The sequence below is a fragment of the Planococcus citri genome, chromosome 3, assembly GCF_950023065.1.
Source record: "Planococcus citri chromosome 3, ihPlaCitr1.1, whole genome shotgun sequence".
NCBI lineage: Eukaryota > Metazoa > Arthropoda > Insecta > Hemiptera > Pseudococcidae > Planococcus > Planococcus citri.
The window spans coordinates 10,392,137-10,413,693 of NC_088679.1; the positions used below are offsets into that span (position 1 = coordinate 10,392,137).

Genomic DNA, 21,557 nt, shown 5'->3' on the forward strand with positions numbered 1-21,557 from the left:
AAAACCCCCAAAAAAAGGAAATAAAAAAAGGTAGGTAATAATTACTCCAAAAATTTAATCTTCAATACAAAAAAGAAATATCGTCGTTGATTTGATTAAAAACATTTTGATTAATTATCTAAACAAATCGTAAAAAAAAGTAAAAAGAATCTAAAAGAGAGAAAAAAACACTCGAATACAAAATAAAACTCTAAAATTAAAACTAAAATGTAAAAAAACTCCTAAAAAAAAATTATAGTCGACTTGATCAGACGACGACGGATGCGAAATACCATTTAATACTGAACACATCAAAAGGAAGTATGAAAAGAAACCACCTCGCAAATCTGCGATGAATTTTGAATTATTTGTAATACTGTTTCAGGTTTTTATCTTAAAATATGCGCCCCCCTCCCTACTTCAGTCTTCTATTGCGGACAAAGTGAAAATTTTAATACTTCGTTAGGAATAAAAAATAATCTACGTGAGCTTTTCTGAAAAATGAAAAAAAAACAACAAAATAGACAATTCGCTATTTCAACTCGATATTGTTTCCTCCATTTAAAAGTAATGGTTCATCGGCGTCGGTTGATTTAGTACTTCTGCGTGACACCGAACACTCCTCGCCACCGTCACTGGTCACTGGTTGGTTCGAGTTCGGTTTACTTTTACGTTTTTTATCTGAGTAAACGAATTGATTAATGTATCTTGGACTAGGTAGGTCATTTTTCGTACTAGTATTCGAGCCTACACAACTTATTGAATTATTAATTTACTACTTACTTTGAAGAACCAAATCGAGATCTTTCATGGTTGATATTTCATCAAAATCGTCTAAACTGACGCAATTCAATACTTCTAAAACGTGAGGATGAGGATTATAAAAATACAATGGTTGGTTTCGTTTTTTGAAATCTTCGATTAGGCATTTGATACCCTGCGATAAAATTAAAAATGAAAAAAATACCCAAGTTAGAAAAATTCAACTCGAAGATACAGTCTACGAATAATTATCAAAAATATACCTACCTTAGCTGCGGTGAAATCAGCTCCTAAAATATGACGACAGTCGATCACAACTGGTAACCGAGAATATCCATCTTTGATTCCAATTTTACCTACTTTTGTACGAAGGAAATCTACTGCTGGGAAATACAAACTATTACCAGGGGTCACCATTACAAATTCGTGACCTGAAGTGGTCTGTATAATGAGAAAAAAAGACGTGTCATTAAAATAGGTTTTTGGAATGGTTACTGAGAAAAAAAAACACAAAGTGATAATTTTTGGAAGGATACACTTACCCTAGTTTTCTCATAATGTAAGAAAGGCCTGGCCGATGGTATAAGCAATAAAATTATATTGATTCCAACTCCGATTAAAATACCCAGTTCGACTCCAAATACCAGACATAAGACAAACGTGGCAAAAGTAGGTATTAGATCTTTACCTGTTGGATTAAAAAAACAAACAATTAATAAAGTGCGTGAAAATATTCGTAAAGAATTCTTTTAAAAAGCTTGAAGCAATTTTCACAGGATGACCAATCCTTATTTTTGAAAGAAGGAATATAAAAGAGTAGGTAAGTACATTTTTTTCAAGCTTCCTACCCAAATTTTCTGATTTATTGATATTTCTACAGTTCTTTTTTCTTCTGTTTACCTCCCTCTCCTCCTTCTAACATAAAAATACAATCCAAATTCAGGTATCATTTTTTTTTTTTCAGAGAAAACTTGTACTTATTTTTGAATCGAACACATTCCTGACCCTTCAAGACCAAGTTTTCAACTGCCCAAATTTATTTTTCAATTGTTTGAAAAATTTTTCTAAAATTTCAAAACCATTACTTTTTTTAATGAATTTATAACATTTATTTTTGATCTCCCAACATCAAATTTAACATTATTCAGTCAAATTAAAATTTTTAAGCAGGATTTCGAATACGTCAATTTATGCTTAAATTTCTCTTTAAAAGCATGAAAATTTGATTGCAAGAGCTGAAAATTCGATTTTAATTTCTTTTCAAACTTTATGGAAATCTTTTTTGAATACTTAAATAAGAGTCAAGTTTTTAAATTTGAAAATTTTTTGCTCATTTTGCGAAAAAAAGTAATATAATTTTCTAAAGAGCCGAATTGTGTGCGTGTGTTTGGGAAGAGGGGAGGGGGGGTAAAAAAAGTATTCACCAGGGTTCCTTTTTTTTTTTTTTGAAAAAAATTGCAGAAAGTCAAAAAAATGCCATAAAAATATGATTTTTTCAACTTTATAAATTTTCAAAATGTTGCTAAAAACTAAAAAATGACCTTCCATTGAGGTCGAAAGCCATTTTGGAGTAGAGAGTATTCAATTTTATGGATTGTAAAGTTCATTTTTAGCCCTTCCTTATCAGTTTGAAATTTTTTGAGAGTATTGGAGGCTCCAGAATGATCAAAAACTTTGTAGTTTTTGAGTAGGAGGCAGTGCTTGAAATAAAGTTGTTATTCAAACTATTTTCTTTTTTTAAAAAAAAGTTATTCATACTGATGCATTTTACTTGAAAAAAAAGTTGAAAAATCGCCATAAAAATATTAAAAAATTTTGAATTTTTTAAAAATCAAGTAAAAATTTTTTGACAAAGTGAATAATTACTCAATTTTTTTTGTTCTTTGAACCTCAAAACAAAAAGCAGAAAAAATGTAAATTTACAAAATTATTTTCCAAAAAATTGGAATTTTTTCAAAATTTTAAAAAATTAAAATTTTTAATTTATCCTGAAAAAGGTAGGCATTTTAAAAATTTGCTGCTTTTTACATAAATTCTTCAAAAAGCGTAAAAAGCGAGATCAAAACAGACTTCCAAAAACAAGAAATTGACTGAAAAACTAAATCTCAAAACAAAAAATAAAGACTTTAGAAAAAACTTTAGGAGGGTTTTTTCAAAATGAAAAATGAGCCAATATCTAACCCCCCCCCCTCTCAACTGGAAAATATTTTGTTTACAAAATCAGCAAAATTTTGACTGACTGAAAATAACCATTTTGAAATTCGGAAAAATGAAGGAGCTTCGAACAAAAATATGAGATTTTCTTAGACCTTTTTGGAAAAAGAGGACCATCGAGCAAAAAGAAGTATGTATTTTTCCTGAATGGAAGGATCTGTTAGATACTCTGAGGTCGATCCTCTCGACTCGATCAAAACAACGTACCCTTCTCTTCCAACTTTTCAATACTTTTTTCATTTTTCATGCCTTTTTCCAATTTTTTAGGATTTTGATGACAAGACATTCCACTGAGTGAGAAACATAAGGCTAGAAGGAAGGCAGGGCACCTGAAATTTTGCCAAAAAGAGATTTTTAAGAAGATACCTACTTATGAAAGCACATTTTCCCAATTTAATCGAGAAAAAATTCTAGAACTAAATCTGTTTTCATTTTCAGCAAAATTTTTTACATTTTTTTTTTTTTTTTTGAACGAGTAAAGGGAAATTGGTTTGAAATTATTGACCTGTTCTTAAAAATATAGTTTCGGAATTGCCCATCATCAAAATCCAATACCATTCAAAAAACCTTCGATATCTTTCATCAAATGCATCTTTTCTATCATAATAAATGTCTTTCAAAAGCCCACTACAGCGTTGTAGACACTTCAAATTCACTTACGACTAGATTTCCACATAGGTTTAACCACTTCGTACTCGATCATGAATATAACTGCGCAGATGATGACCGCAGCCAACGACGCTTTCGGAATATAAAAAAAATAAGGCGTCAACAGGCTCAGAGCCAATAAAATTAAAATACCTGTACGAAAAAACCAACTCATATTAGTAACTCTCGTCTTAAAAACTGAACAAAAACAAGTCTATCGTATATCATCGTACCAGTATACAACCCTCCCATGGGAGATCTAACTCCACTAGCATGATTAACCGCACTCCTCGAGAATGATCCGGTGACAGGCATAGATGAGAAGAAAGATCCTAGAACGTTGCATATTCCCAAAGTATACAATTCTTGAGTAGCATCGATCGAGTCACCGCTGGCTTTAAAAAAATAAATAAATAAATAAAACTACAATGAATACGAAAGAAAAATACTCGATCAAATTGAGATAATATTTCGTGAAATTTTACCGAATGCTTTAGCTATCGCGACATTTCCTAGGACAGCGATCACAGGTACTAGAACAATCGACGATCCCAATTCTGTACACATTTTGAAAAACGATAAGTGAGTTTCACCCACATTAGTTGAAAATGGCGGTAAACTGATCGAAGGGAGGCCTGATTTCACGTGACCTAAAACACGAATAAAATAAATAATAAAAATTTCTCATCATGCAAAACTACCTATAGCCATTGTTTGTGAAAACTCCCCAAAAACCGTACCTGTTAAAACCACAACCGGCTTTTTGGTCGGATCGTAGTAAATGTAGACCACCAACGAGCACAATATCACAACGATGGCGTTTCTAGCGGTGGACAAAAGCCATAAAGCTTTTCGAATATAACGCTGTTGATCAGTCTGGTTCGGATTATTGTTACGCATCGCTATATCCTTGATTTTCTGCGAAGAAAAAAATATAGAACGAAAACGCCCTTTAAAGCGATACCATTCTTGAGTTGAGAAAATTTGCGATTTCACAAAGGATAATTATTATGCAGAACGAGGTGTAAAAAAGCAATGCGATAATTACTCTTAGAACTAGCAGAACGAAGATACAAATTATTCCCAGACTGCAATCGGTCCATTGGGTCTCGTGTATGTGCTTGTGGACGTTGATAAGAGCGTCTAGAAAACCGCCGTTTGATTCGAACTTCAGTCCTAGCAGTCCTTTCAGTTGAGATACCGCTATGATTACCGAGGTGGCTGATGTGAAACCTACGGTAACCGGTATCGATATGAAATCAATCAATACTCCTGCGCAGAATAATGAAAAAAAATTCAGATAGTAAATTTTAATTAGATATTTTATTGAATGAAGGAATCTTCGATTCGAACGAAACAAAGCTAGATTAAAAGAGCATATTTTAAACCCCTCCAAACCAAAGTTTCAGATGCTCGAGTTCATTTTTTGGATTTTTGGAAAATTTTTGAAAATTAAAAAAAATTATTCTAGGGAAAATTTTTGAACTTTTTTATGAAATATAAATTTTTTTGAGAAAAATTTACCAATATGGATAATTTCTTCAATTCAACTACCATACATTAACAAGAACTAGTTTTGAGCCATTCTGGAGCCTCCAGCAATTCTTCAAATTTCTCCAGAAAACTCAGATCGCTCTGGAAGGGCCAAAAATGAACTTTGGCACCTGCAACTAGGACCTTAAATTCATTTTCGGCCCTTCCAGAATAATTTCAAATTTCTGGAAAAAATTGAAAAAAATCGCTGGAGGCTCCAGAATGACTGAAAACAAAAAATAATGATATGTGAGAGTATAATTGAAAAAAATTATTTAAATCGGTTCATTTCGCTCAAAAAAAAATTAAATATCAAAAAAAGGTTTAAAAATTGCCCTCAAAACATTTTTTTACATTTTTTGATTTTCAAAAATCTGCCAAAAACTCAAAAATAAATCCGACAAAACACGAATTTGAAAGCCTCACTTTCATTTCATAATCGAGAAATTCTTCGAAACATCTTTTCTCTCGAACAGTTTTACCAATATTGTGTACATTGTAAACATACACGTACATACATTCTACAAAGGTTATTGACCGCTTCATGAGGATAATAATCACTCTCGAGCACACGATATATGTAATATGTATACTATAGCATGAATTCATTCATTTCGTAAACTCTCTTCAACACACTACACACTTTCAAATTTAACAAGAGTGATAATCGTATCGTATAGGCATATGCAAAAAACATGATCGAATCGCGTAACTAACCTAAATGAAAGAACCCCATCAGCCATTGAATAATGCCGGTGAGAAAACAAAGTAAAACAGCGAAGTCAGCATTACGTCCAGCCACTTGTTGGTATGTCATCAGTGACATCAGCGCCGTAGGCCCGATCGTGATATCTTTACAGCTACCGAATAAGCAATACACGATGCAGCCAGCGAATGCGGAGTATAAACCATACTGTAAAATGAAAAAAAAAATGTAATAATTATTATTTTAAACAAAAATACATCCAATGAACTGAACATGAGACAAAAATTTCAATTGGAAGAAAAATGAGAGGGGGATAAGATGAATTTATAATACTTTGACTTGATAAAAATAATAAAAAAAATTTTTTAAAAACTTCCTAGGCATAACAAATTCAATTATTTAGAATTATTCATTTTATGCTAAGTATTAAAAAAAAAAAAAAAAAAAAAATGCCAAACTTTTATTTACAAGTTTGAAACCTTCTAGACTAAATTTTCCTCCACAATACATGATTTTATTAAATTTCGTAGCCTTTAAATTTTTTTTTTTTTTTTTGAATTCTATAAAACTTATTTGATAATTTTCATACCCCTCTTTCAAAAATGTCAAGCAACCAATTTTCCAATTCTAATTAAATTCAATAAACAAACCAAGCTAAGACACAAATAAACGTAAATCATTCGTTGCAATTCGCCTCGCCAATTTTTAAATGTCTTTCAACCAAAACAATGCACAGGATGGGTCGATTAAGAACAAACGCTATTATTCTACCGTCCTTCGCGATGAATTTACAACGCGTGCAAATTTCAAAAAAAAAACTTCTTCCTTATCGAGTAATTAATGTCGATGGGTAATGTTCAAGATTATTTCCATCAACGAAAATCATTTCTCAAGGCATTCGTGAAATGATATAGCTTCGAAGAATGAAAATCCAAATCGAGAAATTCGTTTTAGTGACGATATTGATAAGCAGAAGTACGAAATGTAATTGAAATGAGCACGTTTTGAGACGATAAATAGGCCTATTATCCAATATTTTGATTCAATGACTAATATTGTAAGTCATGGGATGTGGAATGTGGAAAAAGAGAGTGGTACAAGTAATCTTAAGCTGATACAAGGAATCATTTTCTAAAATAAACCTTTAAAAAAAATCACTTATTCAGAGCTCTCAAGTGGGGGGGGGGCATATATAGTTCTCTAATTTGAAATGAAGTCAAAAAAATAACATCGGCGGATTTATAGTGTAGGTACATATTAAGCATACCTATTTTGTAAAGAGCTGAAAATAGAAAATTTCAGGAATTCCAGCTTCAAAAATTTGTCAATGCATGTGAGGGGAAAATGCTAAAGGGGGCTGGGAAATGATGTTCAAGTTTGAACTCGAAAAAAAAATACAAAATTCTTATCAAAATGTGAGCATGTCCACTGTCCGGCGAATTCCCTTCTCTCAGTAAATTCGTTTTTAAAGTAGGTAAGTATTTTCAATTTAAAAAAAACATTTCGAGAATAAATATTGAAATAAGACATTTTTTGAAGGAAAAAGTTGAGTAAAATATATAAACTGACTTAAGTGAATTTTTTCAAATTGTTCTGCACAAAGTAGTTACCTTATTTGTACAAGTACAAAAAAATTTTAGAGCCCACTATCTCAATAATTATCATTCTCTAAGGAGAAGTCCTCCTAGAAAAGAGAAACCACAAAAAGTAGGATATTCACACACTTACGAGGAAGATATCCCAACTGGCAGGAAAATTTTTGAAACTGGCGAAGTTTAATTGAAAAAGCATACAAAAATACATCAGCAGATAACATTTTAGAGGCATTTTTTGATTTTTGATGAATTTTTGAAAATCTTATTTAAGTAGACCGAAAATGGGAAAAAAAATCAAAATTTCAACAAGTGTACCTAGAAGGGCTAAAATTTGGTAATGTACTCTATTTTCAACCCATCCTCCTTTCCTTTCGATTGCAAACGGTTTCGAAACGGTTTGAGCAGTTCTGGAGCCTCCAGCAGATTTTTTAAAACTGAAATTTACTCAAAATTTTACCACATAAGGTTGTAAAGCTGAAACGTGGGTGCTTTAAACTTTGATTTCAACACGATGAATCAACTGGAGGTGGTTTCAAGCTGTTCTAAAGCCTTTAGCAATACTTTGAAAATTCCAAATTTAAAAAAAAAGGTTCACAAAAACAGTTTCAATGAACTTGGTGTCTTTTAATGACCTTCTTGACCAATTACACACAATTTTTTCTTCAAAATCGGTTTCCGCCTGTTCGTAACTGTATTTTTGTCAAATTTCCAAACATAAAATCACAGGAGATCTAGACACTCGCTTCCGGAAAATGACGAGTAATCGCCAATCGGTCATTTAGGTGACTAACAAGCATCAATCGCGATCATACGTGCTAAAGTTGATTTACGGACTGATTTTATGGCGTTTTTTTGAAAAACTGGAATTTTTGAAAAGTCACTGGAGGCTCCAAAAGTCTTGAAACCTTTCTCTAGTCGACTCAATATGGTAAAATTAAGGTTCAGAGTAAATTTTAGTCTTTTAACTTCATTTTGGTGAACTTTTGTAAGAATTTCAACTTTCAAAAATCTACTGGAGGCTCCAAAACTGCTCAAAACGGTTCGAAACCGTCTGCAATGAATCAGAAGAAGGGGGTCGAAAGTAGGGTGTACCAAATTTCACCTTTCTAGGTTATTTTTAGTGAAATATTAATTTTTTCCCCATTGTTTGACCCACATCTGATTTTTAAAAATTCACCAAAAATCGAAAAAGCATTTCAGCATCTGAAGTTTTTGGCTGGTGATATATCATTTTATTTGTAATTTGTATGGTTTTTCGATCAAGCTTTATCCTCCGTCAATAAAAAATGTAAATGCCCTCACATTTTACAAATTTTTTGATTTCCAAAATCGATATTGAAATTTTGAAAATGACCCTTACGACCCAAGTTCTTCGTTCACCAAAATTTCATTTTTTTGAAAATACATATTCTTAGATATGTTCTTTACTTCCACACCAATTTTTGGCTCTTTTCGAAAGGTTGAGTCTATCTAAAGAATCAAAAAAGAGTATTGGACAGCATTGCTCGTCCTATAGAGACAGTCCCATTCAATCGACGTTTTTTTTCATTGCCATATTCAGATTCATCTCGTCAAATTACCTCAATTTTCACTCTTATTGCGACGATTTCGTAAAATTTCAAGCATTTTTTTTTTTTTTTCATCTTGATCCCTAAAATTTTATTTTCTTTAGTAATAAATACAGTCCAAAAATCAAAATTTATAAGTAAATTTTGGATTTACATCCAGCTGGCTGAACTGCTGCAAAATTTTTTTGTTTGCAAAAAAATTTCAAATCTGAAAATTACTTTCATGACACTCGTAGATAATTACTCCAACATGAGAGCAGCTGAGTATCTCACCCCCCCCCCCCCCCCCGATAGAAAACCGTTAGGAGAAAGTTGGACTTTTTGGGAACATTGGGTGAGTTGGGAAATTTGAGAAAAGTTGGGAAGAAGTTTCGTGAATTGGGAAAATCAAAAAATTACCAAAAACCATTGATGTTTACTATGTACTTAAATTTAGAAATCTTTGAAATCTTTTGCCCTCGCTTTTCTTGGCCTGGATCAATATAAAATTCGAAAATATTGAAACATTGAGAATCAACGTTTTGCATAAAAAATAATGCTTTATGTTTCCAATTATCTATTTTTCATAGCTTTCGCATTCTACTGCAAAAATTTTCAAACAATTCCCAGCATGGAAAATTACCTCGAGAAATTCCAAAAACATAATCCAATCAATGAAAAAATTCAAATAAAATTTTTATTCGACATTTTTGTTTCCTCTACTTCCTTTTTTCAAAAATGGTTCGAATCACATCATGGCTGATCTGGCCAATTGTTTGGAAAAATCTTGGTTGGGGAGGGGGACAGGATGTGGAGTGAGGAGTTGGTAAAATCTAGCGAGAAAAGTATGGGAGAATTTCAGTCTCACTCCCCTCTCCCCTCGACACATCGCTTCGTCAAGCCTCAGCATGAGGAAAAAATAGCACAAAAAATCTAAAAAAAAATGCAATAAGTAAGAAGGCAAGTGACCTTCAACAGCTGCTTATTCGGTATTTCTAACTTCTCCAATCTTTTTATTTTTTTTTGGAAAATTTGGGCCTTAAAAAATACTACCCCAAAATCACCTCTTGGCTGTTATCATTGCTAAGGTCACGATATCATAACTCTTATAGAAAATTTCAAATCACTCACCTGAGGATCCAGTCCAGCCAAAGTGGCGTACGCTAAACTCTGAGGCATTACCGTCAAGCCTACGGTTATACCGGCGATCACATCACTGACAGCGTCATCAATCGTATACCTTTTGATCCACGATAAAATAGGAACTCGTCGGTAAAGTTTCTTCTTCCAAAACGGAAGATCGTTTTTCTTCAGTTTCATACTCATTTTGGAAACTTTGCCGAACTAAACAAACAAACGCAAAAACCAAATTACATAATAATCACTGATAATTAATGAACTAGTTGAAATAATAACTCAAAATATAGGCCTACTCGAGTATAAACATGTTACAGATTTGGGATAGGGAATTCACGTATCTATTCAATCGAAGAGTAAGTCAGCATTTGCTTATTTCCCTAAATCTTTACATTCTTATTTTTCAGCTAATAACTTGACATTATACTCAGGTTAAACTTTCACATGAATAGGTACTGTAGAATCTAGAATAACGAAACAATACACATAAAGCTTGGTTGATAATACAAAATGACACATTGCCAACAAATTGGAAACACCTTCGTGTACCTTTACTACAACCATATCAGTAAATAGCACATATGGTATACGACGATAAGTACAAGTAGGTACCTAATACGAGTAAAACTGTAACGAGAAGTCTAATTCAGTATACAGTGTTGTACTCGAGTATAGCACCTTCAGAACAACTTCATTCAATTCTATCGGAATTTTCAAACAATTTTTACCAGAGTAGTGCTAAAATTTCAAGGTTTCTTTAATTAAGCTACCCTTCGGAAAGTGACGAGAATTTTATATCGTTGTCCTCGTCTTAAAAGCTTTTACACATAAATCAGTGGAAAATTATAGGCACATATTTTGAAAAAAAAATTACCTTTTTGAGTACTTATCACAATCGTCAATAATCGCGAAAAAGTATTTTTTCAAAAAAACACACCAAGACACACACATACACATGCACACTCTTTGAAAATACGACTGTCACAAATAAGAGAATATTTTACAATAATAGGTACTAAACAAAATAGATAGGCGTTAGAACACTTCATCGAGCAATATTAATGAATCGGTTTATTCGCGTATTCGTGAAAATAATCTTCGACTTGCAATATCGATTGTCATGTGCGCGTACCAATACATAGATCGTGTATACTAAATTAGTTCTTGCGAATGATTCGTTCAATGTACCTGGACCTATAACTTGTACCAATCTAATATTCATAAGTATGTAATGCACATAGTATCAACTCCATGATTGAATACTCCACAAATAATTATGCAAAAAAATTGCTCAAAATGAAAAAAAAAATCAAAAAGATGATTAAGTAGGTAAGCGAAGTTTAGTAAAAATTACGTAATTATTTGAAATAAAACAAGAGAGGGATTCACTTTATTCGTGTTTCCTCCCACACATTCTAATAATTTCAAATTTTCAAATGCTAATTCAGGTTCTTTTCTTAAAATGTGTTTCCACAAATGGTTATATCATTCAAATTTTATTCTAGATTACGTAATAATTGAATAATAGCAGATTCAACGACCAGCTTGGGAAGAAGAAGAACGAACAGAATCATTTGATAGTTCAATGTCTATCAGAATGATGAAGACAATCCTCTTCAAGATTTTAACACTAATTTTTTTTAAAAAAATATATCAAACCGGGAAATTTCACAAAATTTGAAGATCTTCTCGTTACTTTCCTCCCAGTGTAGATTCCTGTCGATTACTGCATTAAAATTTTTCAATTTTTAGAATATGTAATTTCATTTTATATTGTAGTGGGCTAATTTGAACTAATTTAGACCATTTTTAGGCAAAAAAATACGATTAAAGTAAGCTTTCCTTCAGTAATGGTAGCTATTTTGTAAGAACAAAGATGCCAAGTTGAAAATCGTGATATTCTATAAGATGCCGAAAAATGTAATTCATGGTTCCAAATTTCAAAATTGAGAAAAATTTTTGTTTAAAATTTAATAATTTCCGAAACCAAAAATTACCATTGTTCGCAAAATATTCATCCATTCGCTCAGAATATAAAATGTATTCAATCACTGAGAAATTTTTTTCAAAAATGAATCCAATTAATTGAGTCGTCAATACTTTCGAAATCAAAAATGCAAATTTTTTCCAACTCACAAAAGCACGGAATTTATTTTTCATGTAAAAGTATCGGCAACTTTTTTTTTTTAGAATTTCAAAATTTACCCACACATGCTCTTAAAATTTTTCTCCTCGTCAGAAATTTCGATTCTACAAAAAAAAAATAGTTCAATTTTGATGAAAATTGTAATGATTCTTGAGTAATTATAATCGTTCAAACCAACAAGACCATCATGCTACGAATTTCCATATTTTTCACTCTATTCAGGGATATCCAAAAATGCCATTTCAAAAATATTTTTTCATATTTAGAACAAACATGTAAAAAATCATAATTTATAGAAAGAAATTCAAGTATTGGATTCAAAATGCTGTAACTCAACAAAGCAAACAGAAACAGTTTTATTATACTGATCAGCGATCACTCTCTTTAAAAGTTCCAAAAATCATAATAAGTAGGTAAGTATTAATTACACAAAACATGCAATATTTTCAAGATTTTGATGAACTTTTTGAATCAGAATGACTACAATACTTACACCTTTTTAGTTTGAATTTATCAAAGAATAATATTTCTTCTGTATATTTTTAAAAATAGGGCTCACGAAAAAACTTTTGAGGAAATTTTTATGCTAAGCTTCTCACAATAAGATGGCAAAGCAAAGATTTCAAACTACTTCGCTGCAATTTTTGACTTCAAATATTATACATTAAATTTTGAAAATATTTGTTTGGAATTTTCTACAGGTAATAAGTTTTTTAACGCACCTCTTCCTACTTCTCCCCCCCCCCTCCCCATGCAAACAATTCCAAGACCACCGAAAACAATTGTCGAAGGAATAAAGGTGAAGCAAAGAGAAGAAAACCAAGAATTAAAAAATCGTACACATACAAACTCAAATTTTGTTCTCAGAATGCAAATTTTTTGGATTTTTAAATTCAAGAACCTACATTTCTATGTTTTTTAAATGAAAAATTGTCCACGTAAAAAATTTTTCAACTTGGTCGTCTCGGACAGAATTTAAAAAAATTAAAAATCGATTTTTCTAACCTGCTAATTTTCATGATAAATTATCCCAGGCAAGACTAAAAAATAAATTGACGCAAAATCAAGTAAAACGTAAGTATAAAAAAAATTGTTCTGAAATTGATTTTTGTGAAATTTACACTTATAAGGTTTTTCTTTAAGTTATATATAATTTGAGGGCCTGAGGGGCTGAATTTAGTTTTTTAAGAAAAAGAACCATTCAATCCAATTTCCAAAATCATTAATTCAAAAATGTGCGAATGATTTGTCACAACTATGGAAATTTTCTTCCTAAGCCATAAGCCAACTGTTGACATGTTTTGAGGACCACTTCTCACATAAATGAGAAAACGTAGTGAACAAGGGTAATTTTTGAGTCAAAATTTTTTCAAAAAAAAAAATGACTCAAGATCTCGAAATGAGCAAATAGCCAGCTATAATCCTGGAAATGATATGTTTCTAGATAAGTTCTGCCAACAGTCAACACATTTTGAGGATCACTTTCCACACGAGTGAAAAAATGTATTTTTTGGCTTAAAAAACGAAAACTCAAGTCACAGAATATGTGATAGGGCAGCTAAAACTCCGTAGTCCGTACCTAAACCTTTTCTTTAGGTGATATTCCAACTGTCAGTATGTTTTGAGGGCCACTTTAAACATTGGAGAGAGAAAATGTTCTTTCAAAGTCAAAATTTTTTCAAAAAAATATCCTAAAATTTCAAGATTTTCGATTGAGCACTTGAGCAGCTACAACTTTAGAGATATTCATTCTGAGGTATATTTTAATTGGCTAGCAATGCATTTCAAGGATCACATTTGGCATACTTGAGAAAAAATACATTTTTGAGCTTGATTTTTCTCGAAAAAAATTATTAAAAATCTCAAAATATGCAACTGGGCAGTGGACAGCTACATAAACTCTATAAATCGTCATTCTAGGTCATATTCCAGCTACGAACACGTTTTGAGGACCACTTTTCAAATGATTGAGAAAAAATGTGGTTCATTTTTCAAGTCCAAATTTAGAAAGAAAAAAAAATGCCCAATAAAAATCTACAACTCTATAGAAATTATCTTAGCAAGTCACATTCCAACTACCAACACGTCTTGAACTTTTGAGATCCACTTCCCACATTGGTAAAAAAAAAAATATTTTCGGCCCCATTTCTTTTTTTTTTTTTTTTTTTTTCGTAATGCCCAAAAACTCAAACTGAGCGAATGACCAGCTACAACTTTGCGAATCTTTTTTCTAGATCATATTCTGACAATTAAGACGTTTTGAAAGCCACCACCTTCGACATGGGTGAGATCTGAGAAAAGGCGAGATTTCTTGCGTTATTTTTACATTTTCTGAGATCCCAAAATCTCCCAAAAAAATACCATTCTCTCAATTCAAGTCAAAATTTGTCCTTCAAACGTAACTGTATGATTTGAATAGGACTGAAAATTAAAGTTTCAGGAATAACGATAGACCGTTCAATTTTTTCATCATTTCGTGCATTTTTTGGACCATTAAATGAGTCAGATCAGTGCCTAAATGGTCGAGAAAGTCTCTCGAAAGTATGGACGGAGGTTGTCGATTCAGTTTATCGGAATCTCATTCCAAACACCTTACCTCATGATGAAAAAATTTTAAAATTGTCGTATTAAAAAAAAAAAAAAAAAAAAACTCATCGGATTCAATTTTATCTAATTAGAGATCAGATAAAGTTGACATTATTAAAATAATTTGAAAAATGAGGAAATGTTCAGATGTAATCTTTGTGGGTAATATGAGCTCGAAGTTGTCGATGGTGGATGGTAGAGGCAAAGAGTGAGGGGAAGAGGTGGTGATTTCCACTATCTCAAAATTCAAATTCACAATCCGTACAATATTCCTCTTCGATGAAAAAATGTGGATGATAAAAAAAAAATGCCTGAATCTGATTCTATGAAATGAAAACATCATTTTATTAATTATTTTTGTAAAATTTCATCGTCTCAAAATCAGTTAAAGCCCAATGCAGCAAATTTCATCAATTTTCCCCTTATCTAAAATATACATAAATACTTATCAATCATCAATTTATGTACCAAAACCATCATAATTTTTAAACCCTTCCACCATATCACCAACCATAATCACCATCATAACCCGAGACCAGAACATCACAAAAGAACGACTCTACCCATACCTCATCCAACTCGCACATAATTTAACCAGTTACCGGTTATGACACGCGCTGCGGGATCCGAAATTACATTCATGAAACCGCAGAGAAACAATAAAAATGCGAAATGACAACGACGACGACGAAATAAAAAAAGGTGAAAAAAAAATTGAACAACGAAAACAATCATCTCGTACTCGAGTACAATAAGCCTAGCGCAGTATGTCGCTGAATTAACCTATACCATCGCGCCGATTGGCGATCTTTATCCAATGAAAGTGAGAATACTGGTTACTCGTGTAATTTCATAAATCACACATGCACAACCGATTGCTCTATGAATGCCGATGCCGCAAGGTTACACGTAATATACGATAAAAATAGATCAATTCGTATAAAATTTATACACTCGAGTATTTTCATTTTAAATAAATATTAACCGCATCTGCACGCACAGATAGACATTTCAACTTCGTTTAACCTTCGTTAACCCGCCAATATTTCACATTCTGGTAATTGAATTGATCAAAGGCACACAAAAAAACACTATAAAAGAAATACCAATTTAAAAAGTGAAATTATACGCTTTTTACAAATGATAAATAAATCAGTCGAGATCTGCAGCTCGTACTATTTGCATAAGTATGTACCTAACAAGCTAAGAGATCCATAAAGATATAAGTACCTATTACCTATAGATATCGAAAAATATTCACCATAAATTCGTATTCCCTTCCTCGAGCAGTGATATTCCTTTCTCAAAGTCAAAGATCACGACATTTGAAAAATTTCTGTTTTTTTTTTTTTTTTTTTTAATTGAAATTTTTCAATCCATCCTAGACCCTTATTCCCCTTCGTCATCCACTATGTGATTTTTTTTTATAAAACCACGTGTTCTAGTAGATCGATCGACAATATGGATTGTTTTTGGCAAACATTTCTCACATTTGGATTTTTTTGCAACTGAAAGGTGTATTAGAAAGTATACAAAGGTGAAGTTGGCTTTATATAAATTTATCTCGGACGTTGTACCGAGCACCTATCGTAGGTATGAACCAGTTTTTATACTTATTGGACTCCTGCCATAATGGAATGGATATCGAAGAGGTCGATGGGTAGACAAATTTAGCTTCACGATCGACTGAGCACCCCTGCTTAATTCTAGCTCTTTTCACCGGTGCGGTGAAATCGCAGGTGAAAATATTTTCAGAAAAATCACGCGGAAAGAAATTAATTTTTTTTTAATTACAACGACCTCAATAAATCGAGTAATGTACCTAGTTTGCCGGCGTTGGTAACGTGAAAAAAATCAATACATGGGTTTGTCGACAAAAATACATCGATTTCGAAGTGACACCGTCTCAAAATCTAGTCCGTATTAAATTTAAAATTTAAAAAAAAAACATATTTTTTATTCGATTCAATTTCGAGTACCTTTAAAACACACATACACGAATCGAAATGAATTCGAAGGCATTTGCAGAAAAAAAAACTTAAATCCTCGATTCGTGAAAACCCCTCGTAATAAAAATATCGTCGCGAATGTAAAATAAAACAAACCTATACGTAAAGTAAACTCGTATCATCGAAGAATTAAAAAATAAAATAATGTACGAAAAAAAAAATGCATAAACACGTACCTAAAACTGATCCAAAACAAGCATACTTCTCCAGGTAAAAATTACAAATGGAATTTCAGCCGACGACCGATGTAAAAATAGACATGTTCGTTAATTCAAAGGGCACATTAGTTCGACTACGGAAAATAAAAATAAAAATACGACATTTTAAATTTTAAAAATAAAACAAACTGGGAAAAAATTATCGTTAGGGATTAATTATTAATTTATTGAGATTATGTACTTGTAAACTACAAAAAAACCACGTCCAAAATACTGGATTTGTGGATTACTGATAGCGAGTAACGGAATTCGTACGCGAAATATGTACACAAAACGAATTCGAATTCGCGTGGAATGCGCATGATGTGATTGAACTTCCTTCTCGCCGAAATGAAATGCTAGCGAACGTTCGCCATTCGAGTTATTTCGAAATGAAAGATTTTTCGAAAGCGGTAGACTCGTGCAGTGTTGCCATTGGCGGTTGAAATCAACGTCGGTTGGATAAATTCATCTTCGGTTTTTGTCCGTTTATTGTAATCTGTTGGATTATTTTCAAGTTCTGCAAAATTTCATAATTATTACGATCATACGATGAGATAAAGTCGATAAAATTATCCAATATACCCCGGTAGGCCCGGTATTGATATTTTTTTTCCAAACAGCATCTTCGTCTGTAGATGAAAAAAAAAACAACTCCGAACGTGTAAATAAAATACGATCGTACCTCGTACGAGTACGATTTCAATTGTCAGGTCAGGTGTGATCTGGTAAATTAAATTTACATTCATCTTTCTTCTATTAGCCTCAGTCGATAAAAAGAAGATTGACAGATTTATGCTCAAATTCAGAACTGCAAGGAAAAGATATCCCAAAACTCTGGACCTGAAACATAAAAATTCAAAAATTTTAATACCTAGTGAATATATTTTTGTATACCTAAGTAGATCTTTTGAATATATTTTTTTAGCCAACCAACCATCGGCCTTTTAGTTCAAAAAAATGTCGATGTAGCCAACACTCAAAATCCATCAAAGCTCAAAATGATCAAAACCATAGAATTACATTCTTGCAGAAAGACTGAAAATTAAAATCAATTCCATTAAATTAGTCAGAAAACATCAGAAAATGTAATTTTTAAGAATTCTATGCACAAATCAAAGTAGGTATCAAATGATGAGGAGAGGGAAAGGGGGAGGGATTACAATTCTTGTTACTTCGCTAGACACATGTTTCATTTTTTCCCCCCAAGGAGGACGAAAGTCGAAAACCGATCAATTCTCACAAAATCAATTTGTAATTTAAAAAAAAAAGTTTATAAATTATTGCAAACATTTTATGCAAAAATTCAAGCAATTTTTTGGAGCGGAGTGGAGCAATTTTGAATGATATGAGTTTCATACTACGTATAAAATCGATACCTAGTTTTTGAAAATTCATTTCACAGAAGGTTTCAAACTTCCTTGAATGATATGAGTTTCATACTACGTATAAAATCGATACCTAGTTTTTGAAAATTCATTTCACAGAAGGTTTCAAACTTCAACCATTCAAGAATATTTTTGAGAAAAACTGCTTCATAAAAATACAACAAAGCCAATAGTGAAACTTGACAAACGTAAGTATATGACATAAAATCGCTGAAAAAAAAAACATGAAATTTGTATAAATGTCAAAAGTTCAAAACAGATTAATTTTTATTAAAAAAAAAAAAAAAAAAAATACTCTGATAGAAACATCATTATAAACTGTTTGAAATAAATATGAAAAACGAAGTATCTCCCAAAAAAATTATTAAAATTACAATTTTTTAATCAATTATGATTTATGTTTTGAAAGCGATAGCCCATCATGTCATATTTGATTGTCCAAAATTTAATAACTCTAGATTATGACATAAAATTTATCGTAATCCAAATCCTTTTTTAGAAAATAATTATTGTGATCTACTAAAATTTATTCGAGATATAAAGTACCTACAATGATTTAATTTTAAGATGTATAATTTACTGATATCAAGTCACTTATGTATCTAATACCTTGTGACTGTTTAAACAATATAATATATATAAAAAACAATTTATAAATTATCCATTTAGAGCCCTTCAGGCTTTGGATTGATCAGGAAATCGAGCAGGGCTCAGGGGCAAATCGATTCTTCTATCACTTTCCAAGACCCTGAAATGTCGTAAAACTATATCACCTATTCGTAAATATTGAGGTTGGTTAAAAAAAAGATAATTACGTAATATTGAGTGAAAATTTGGCTTGAAAGTGATTTATAAATATATTTTTTAGTGTATTACCCCCCCCCCCCCCCAACAAAGTTGAGTCAAATTCAATTTTGAACATTTTTGAACTTTCGTACCCTTTCCACACAAAGAGCTCCACGCTCGAATTTCTGAAAAAAGAAATTGTAATATGCCTAGTTACATGGAAAATTATGTATTTCAAAAAAGCAACAATTTTTTCAAAAATCTTCTCGCCTCAAGACATTTTACCAAATTTTATCAATTTTCCCCTCACTTCCCAAAAATGAGTAGAATTCCAAAAAATTTTCAACCTCTCCGCACTCGATGAAAAATTTATAATACAAATTTCAAAAAAATGACAAGAAAGGTAATATACTGCATCACTTTTTTAAAAAAAAGTTGTAATTTTCCCAAGAACTCCTCACTTTTTCATTTTTTTAAATCCAAAAATCTTCCTTGAATTCGCAAATGATGATAAGAAAAATTTTAAATGCAGAAATTGAACTCCGAAAATTCTCGGAATCTCTCTCCCCTTCTTTCCCCCACATACAGAGCCGTGCAAAGAAAATCTGGATCCTTTGGCCAAGAATAAGGTAAGTTTCATTTTTTTTGGCTTCTTCAAAGGCTTTTTTGCAGGATTGAATTCTCTAAATTCAGAAGAAACAAACAAATGAAAAAAAATTCATTCAATTTTATTTTAATTTTTAATGCAATAATTTAATTAAAATATGAAAAAAAAAAGAAAATAATTCTAGCGATGAATGTTCTCCATCACTAATTAATTATGAAATCAATGTAACTGATCTAATTTTTAATTCCCCTTTTTTTTTGATAAATTGATGGTGTATCAGCTAAAAGTTCAAAGTCAAAAGCTTAAAGCCAAAAGTTTAAAGCTAAAAGTCTTATGAAATATAGCTGAAAATATAAGGGAAAGCCATTGGAAGTCGAAAGTTTGGCTGAAGCAAGCCGTAAAAATTGAGATAGCCAAAAGCTAAAGCCAAAACTGCCAAAAGTTTCAATTTTGAAATTTCAAGCTGAAAGCCAAAAGCTGAAGTTTCATTTTAAGGCTTTTCATCCCTGTGCCCAGCAACAGAAAAAAATAATTCAGAGACCGAATTAAAAAGAAAAAAAAATATAAGAGTGTTTGTTTTAATTTTTCCCTTTTTTTCACCAAGTAAGTACCATTCTCTCCCTCAAATTTGGTCAAACTTCTAGAAACCCCCCTTCAGCTCATTAAAAAAACTCAAATTCAACTCTAAAAGTTCTCGAATCCCCCCCCCCTTCCTCTCACAAATAACCTATGTCCACCATTTTTTTTATCGCAAATTTTCAGAAATCTCCCTTCAGCTTATGATAAAACAACTGAAACGGATTTTTGAAAATATTTCCAGATGTCCCTTCCCTTCCCCTTTCATAAAAAATTCGAAAGCAATTAACAACAACAAAAAAAAATCAAAACATTAATAACTTTACACAAATTTGTCATTCAAAAAAAAAACAACCAATAAGTATTGCCATATTTTGTGTTCATTTTTAAGAGGTACCTGTAAAGCATTGTAATCAAGATGAATCTTTAAGACGCAACGAAAAATTCCAAACGTAAATTTTGTCTAATTTTCGTAACGTTTTGAACAATATTCGAAGCAATTTTGATGATTTTTCCAATTTTGTTTAAGCCAATTCAATCATATTTTACTTCGGTACAATCAATTTTTCATAATTTTTCAGTGATTTTTAAACATTTTCACGCAACTTTACGTTGTAGGTATTTCTTTTTGAAAAAAATGATGATTTTTACTCAAATCAAGACGTGAATGCCCCTCACCCTCAGTCAGCGAAATTTCTGTCCAAAGATTCAGTTTTTCTAGCTTCTAATTCCTTCAAAATTCAGTCAACTCTATCCCCCTCGCTCCTCTCCCCATCAATCTACGGAAATTTCGATTATTTTTTTTAAGTATCTACTTAGCAACCATTTTTACAAGTTTTAGGCAATGTTAACAGATAATCATTCTCATGTTTTCCATTTGTAAAAAAAATTGACGACTTGACGAGCCTTTAAGCTATCTCATCGATAGACACACATAAGTATTAAGTACCTAGTTTAAAAGAAATATACCCATGTAGGTATTCATTGTATAGGTAACGTAATGTGTACCTATAAGTTATTTTTAAAATTCGTGTTCGTATTACTTTTGTGTCCAATATAATGTTAATGTTGCATAGTACATATTATTAATGAACAACACAATCTTGTTTTTTTTTTCAAAGCGATTTATATTATTTTCCGC

The 21,557-nt window shown here is 31.6% G+C and overlaps 1 protein-coding gene across 5 annotated transcripts in view; it reads right to left on the minus strand.

Moving 5' to 3' along the window:
• Positions 1-35: 35 nt before the first annotated feature.
• Positions 36-21,557, minus strand: part of LOC135840695 (sodium-independent sulfate anion transporter) — a 30,296-nt gene continuing 8,774 nt past the window's right edge. For 2 of the 5 annotated variants that reach the window (XM_065357343.1, XM_065357341.1), the window contains 15 exons: positions 17,997-18,097; positions 17,745-17,902; positions 17,262-17,579; positions 17,039-17,154; positions 10,116-10,328; positions 5,854-6,049; positions 4,652-4,875; positions 4,344-4,521; positions 4,089-4,253; positions 3,837-3,998; positions 3,616-3,756; positions 1,284-1,429; positions 1,009-1,182; positions 763-916; positions 36-660 (listed from right to left, as the gene is read on the minus strand). In XM_065357343.1, coding sequence (XP_065213415.1) covers positions 512-660; positions 763-916; positions 1,009-1,182; positions 1,284-1,429; positions 3,616-3,756; positions 3,837-3,998; positions 4,089-4,253; positions 4,344-4,521; positions 4,652-4,875; positions 5,854-6,049; positions 10,116-10,310 — 1,884 coding nt within the window. In that variant the 5' untranslated portion in view covers positions 10,311-10,328; positions 17,039-17,154; positions 17,262-17,579; positions 17,745-17,902; positions 17,997-18,097 and the 3' untranslated portion in view covers positions 36-511. Of the gene's footprint in view, positions 661-762; positions 917-1,008; positions 1,183-1,283; positions 1,430-3,615; positions 3,757-3,836; positions 3,999-4,088; positions 4,254-4,343; positions 4,522-4,651; positions 4,876-5,853; positions 6,050-10,115; positions 10,329-10,417; positions 10,641-10,995; positions 11,134-17,038; positions 17,155-17,261; positions 17,580-17,744; positions 17,903-17,996; positions 18,098-21,557 lie in introns of those variants that run through there. The other 3 variants (XM_065357342.1, XM_065357344.1, XM_065357345.1) reach the window with 3 other exon arrangements.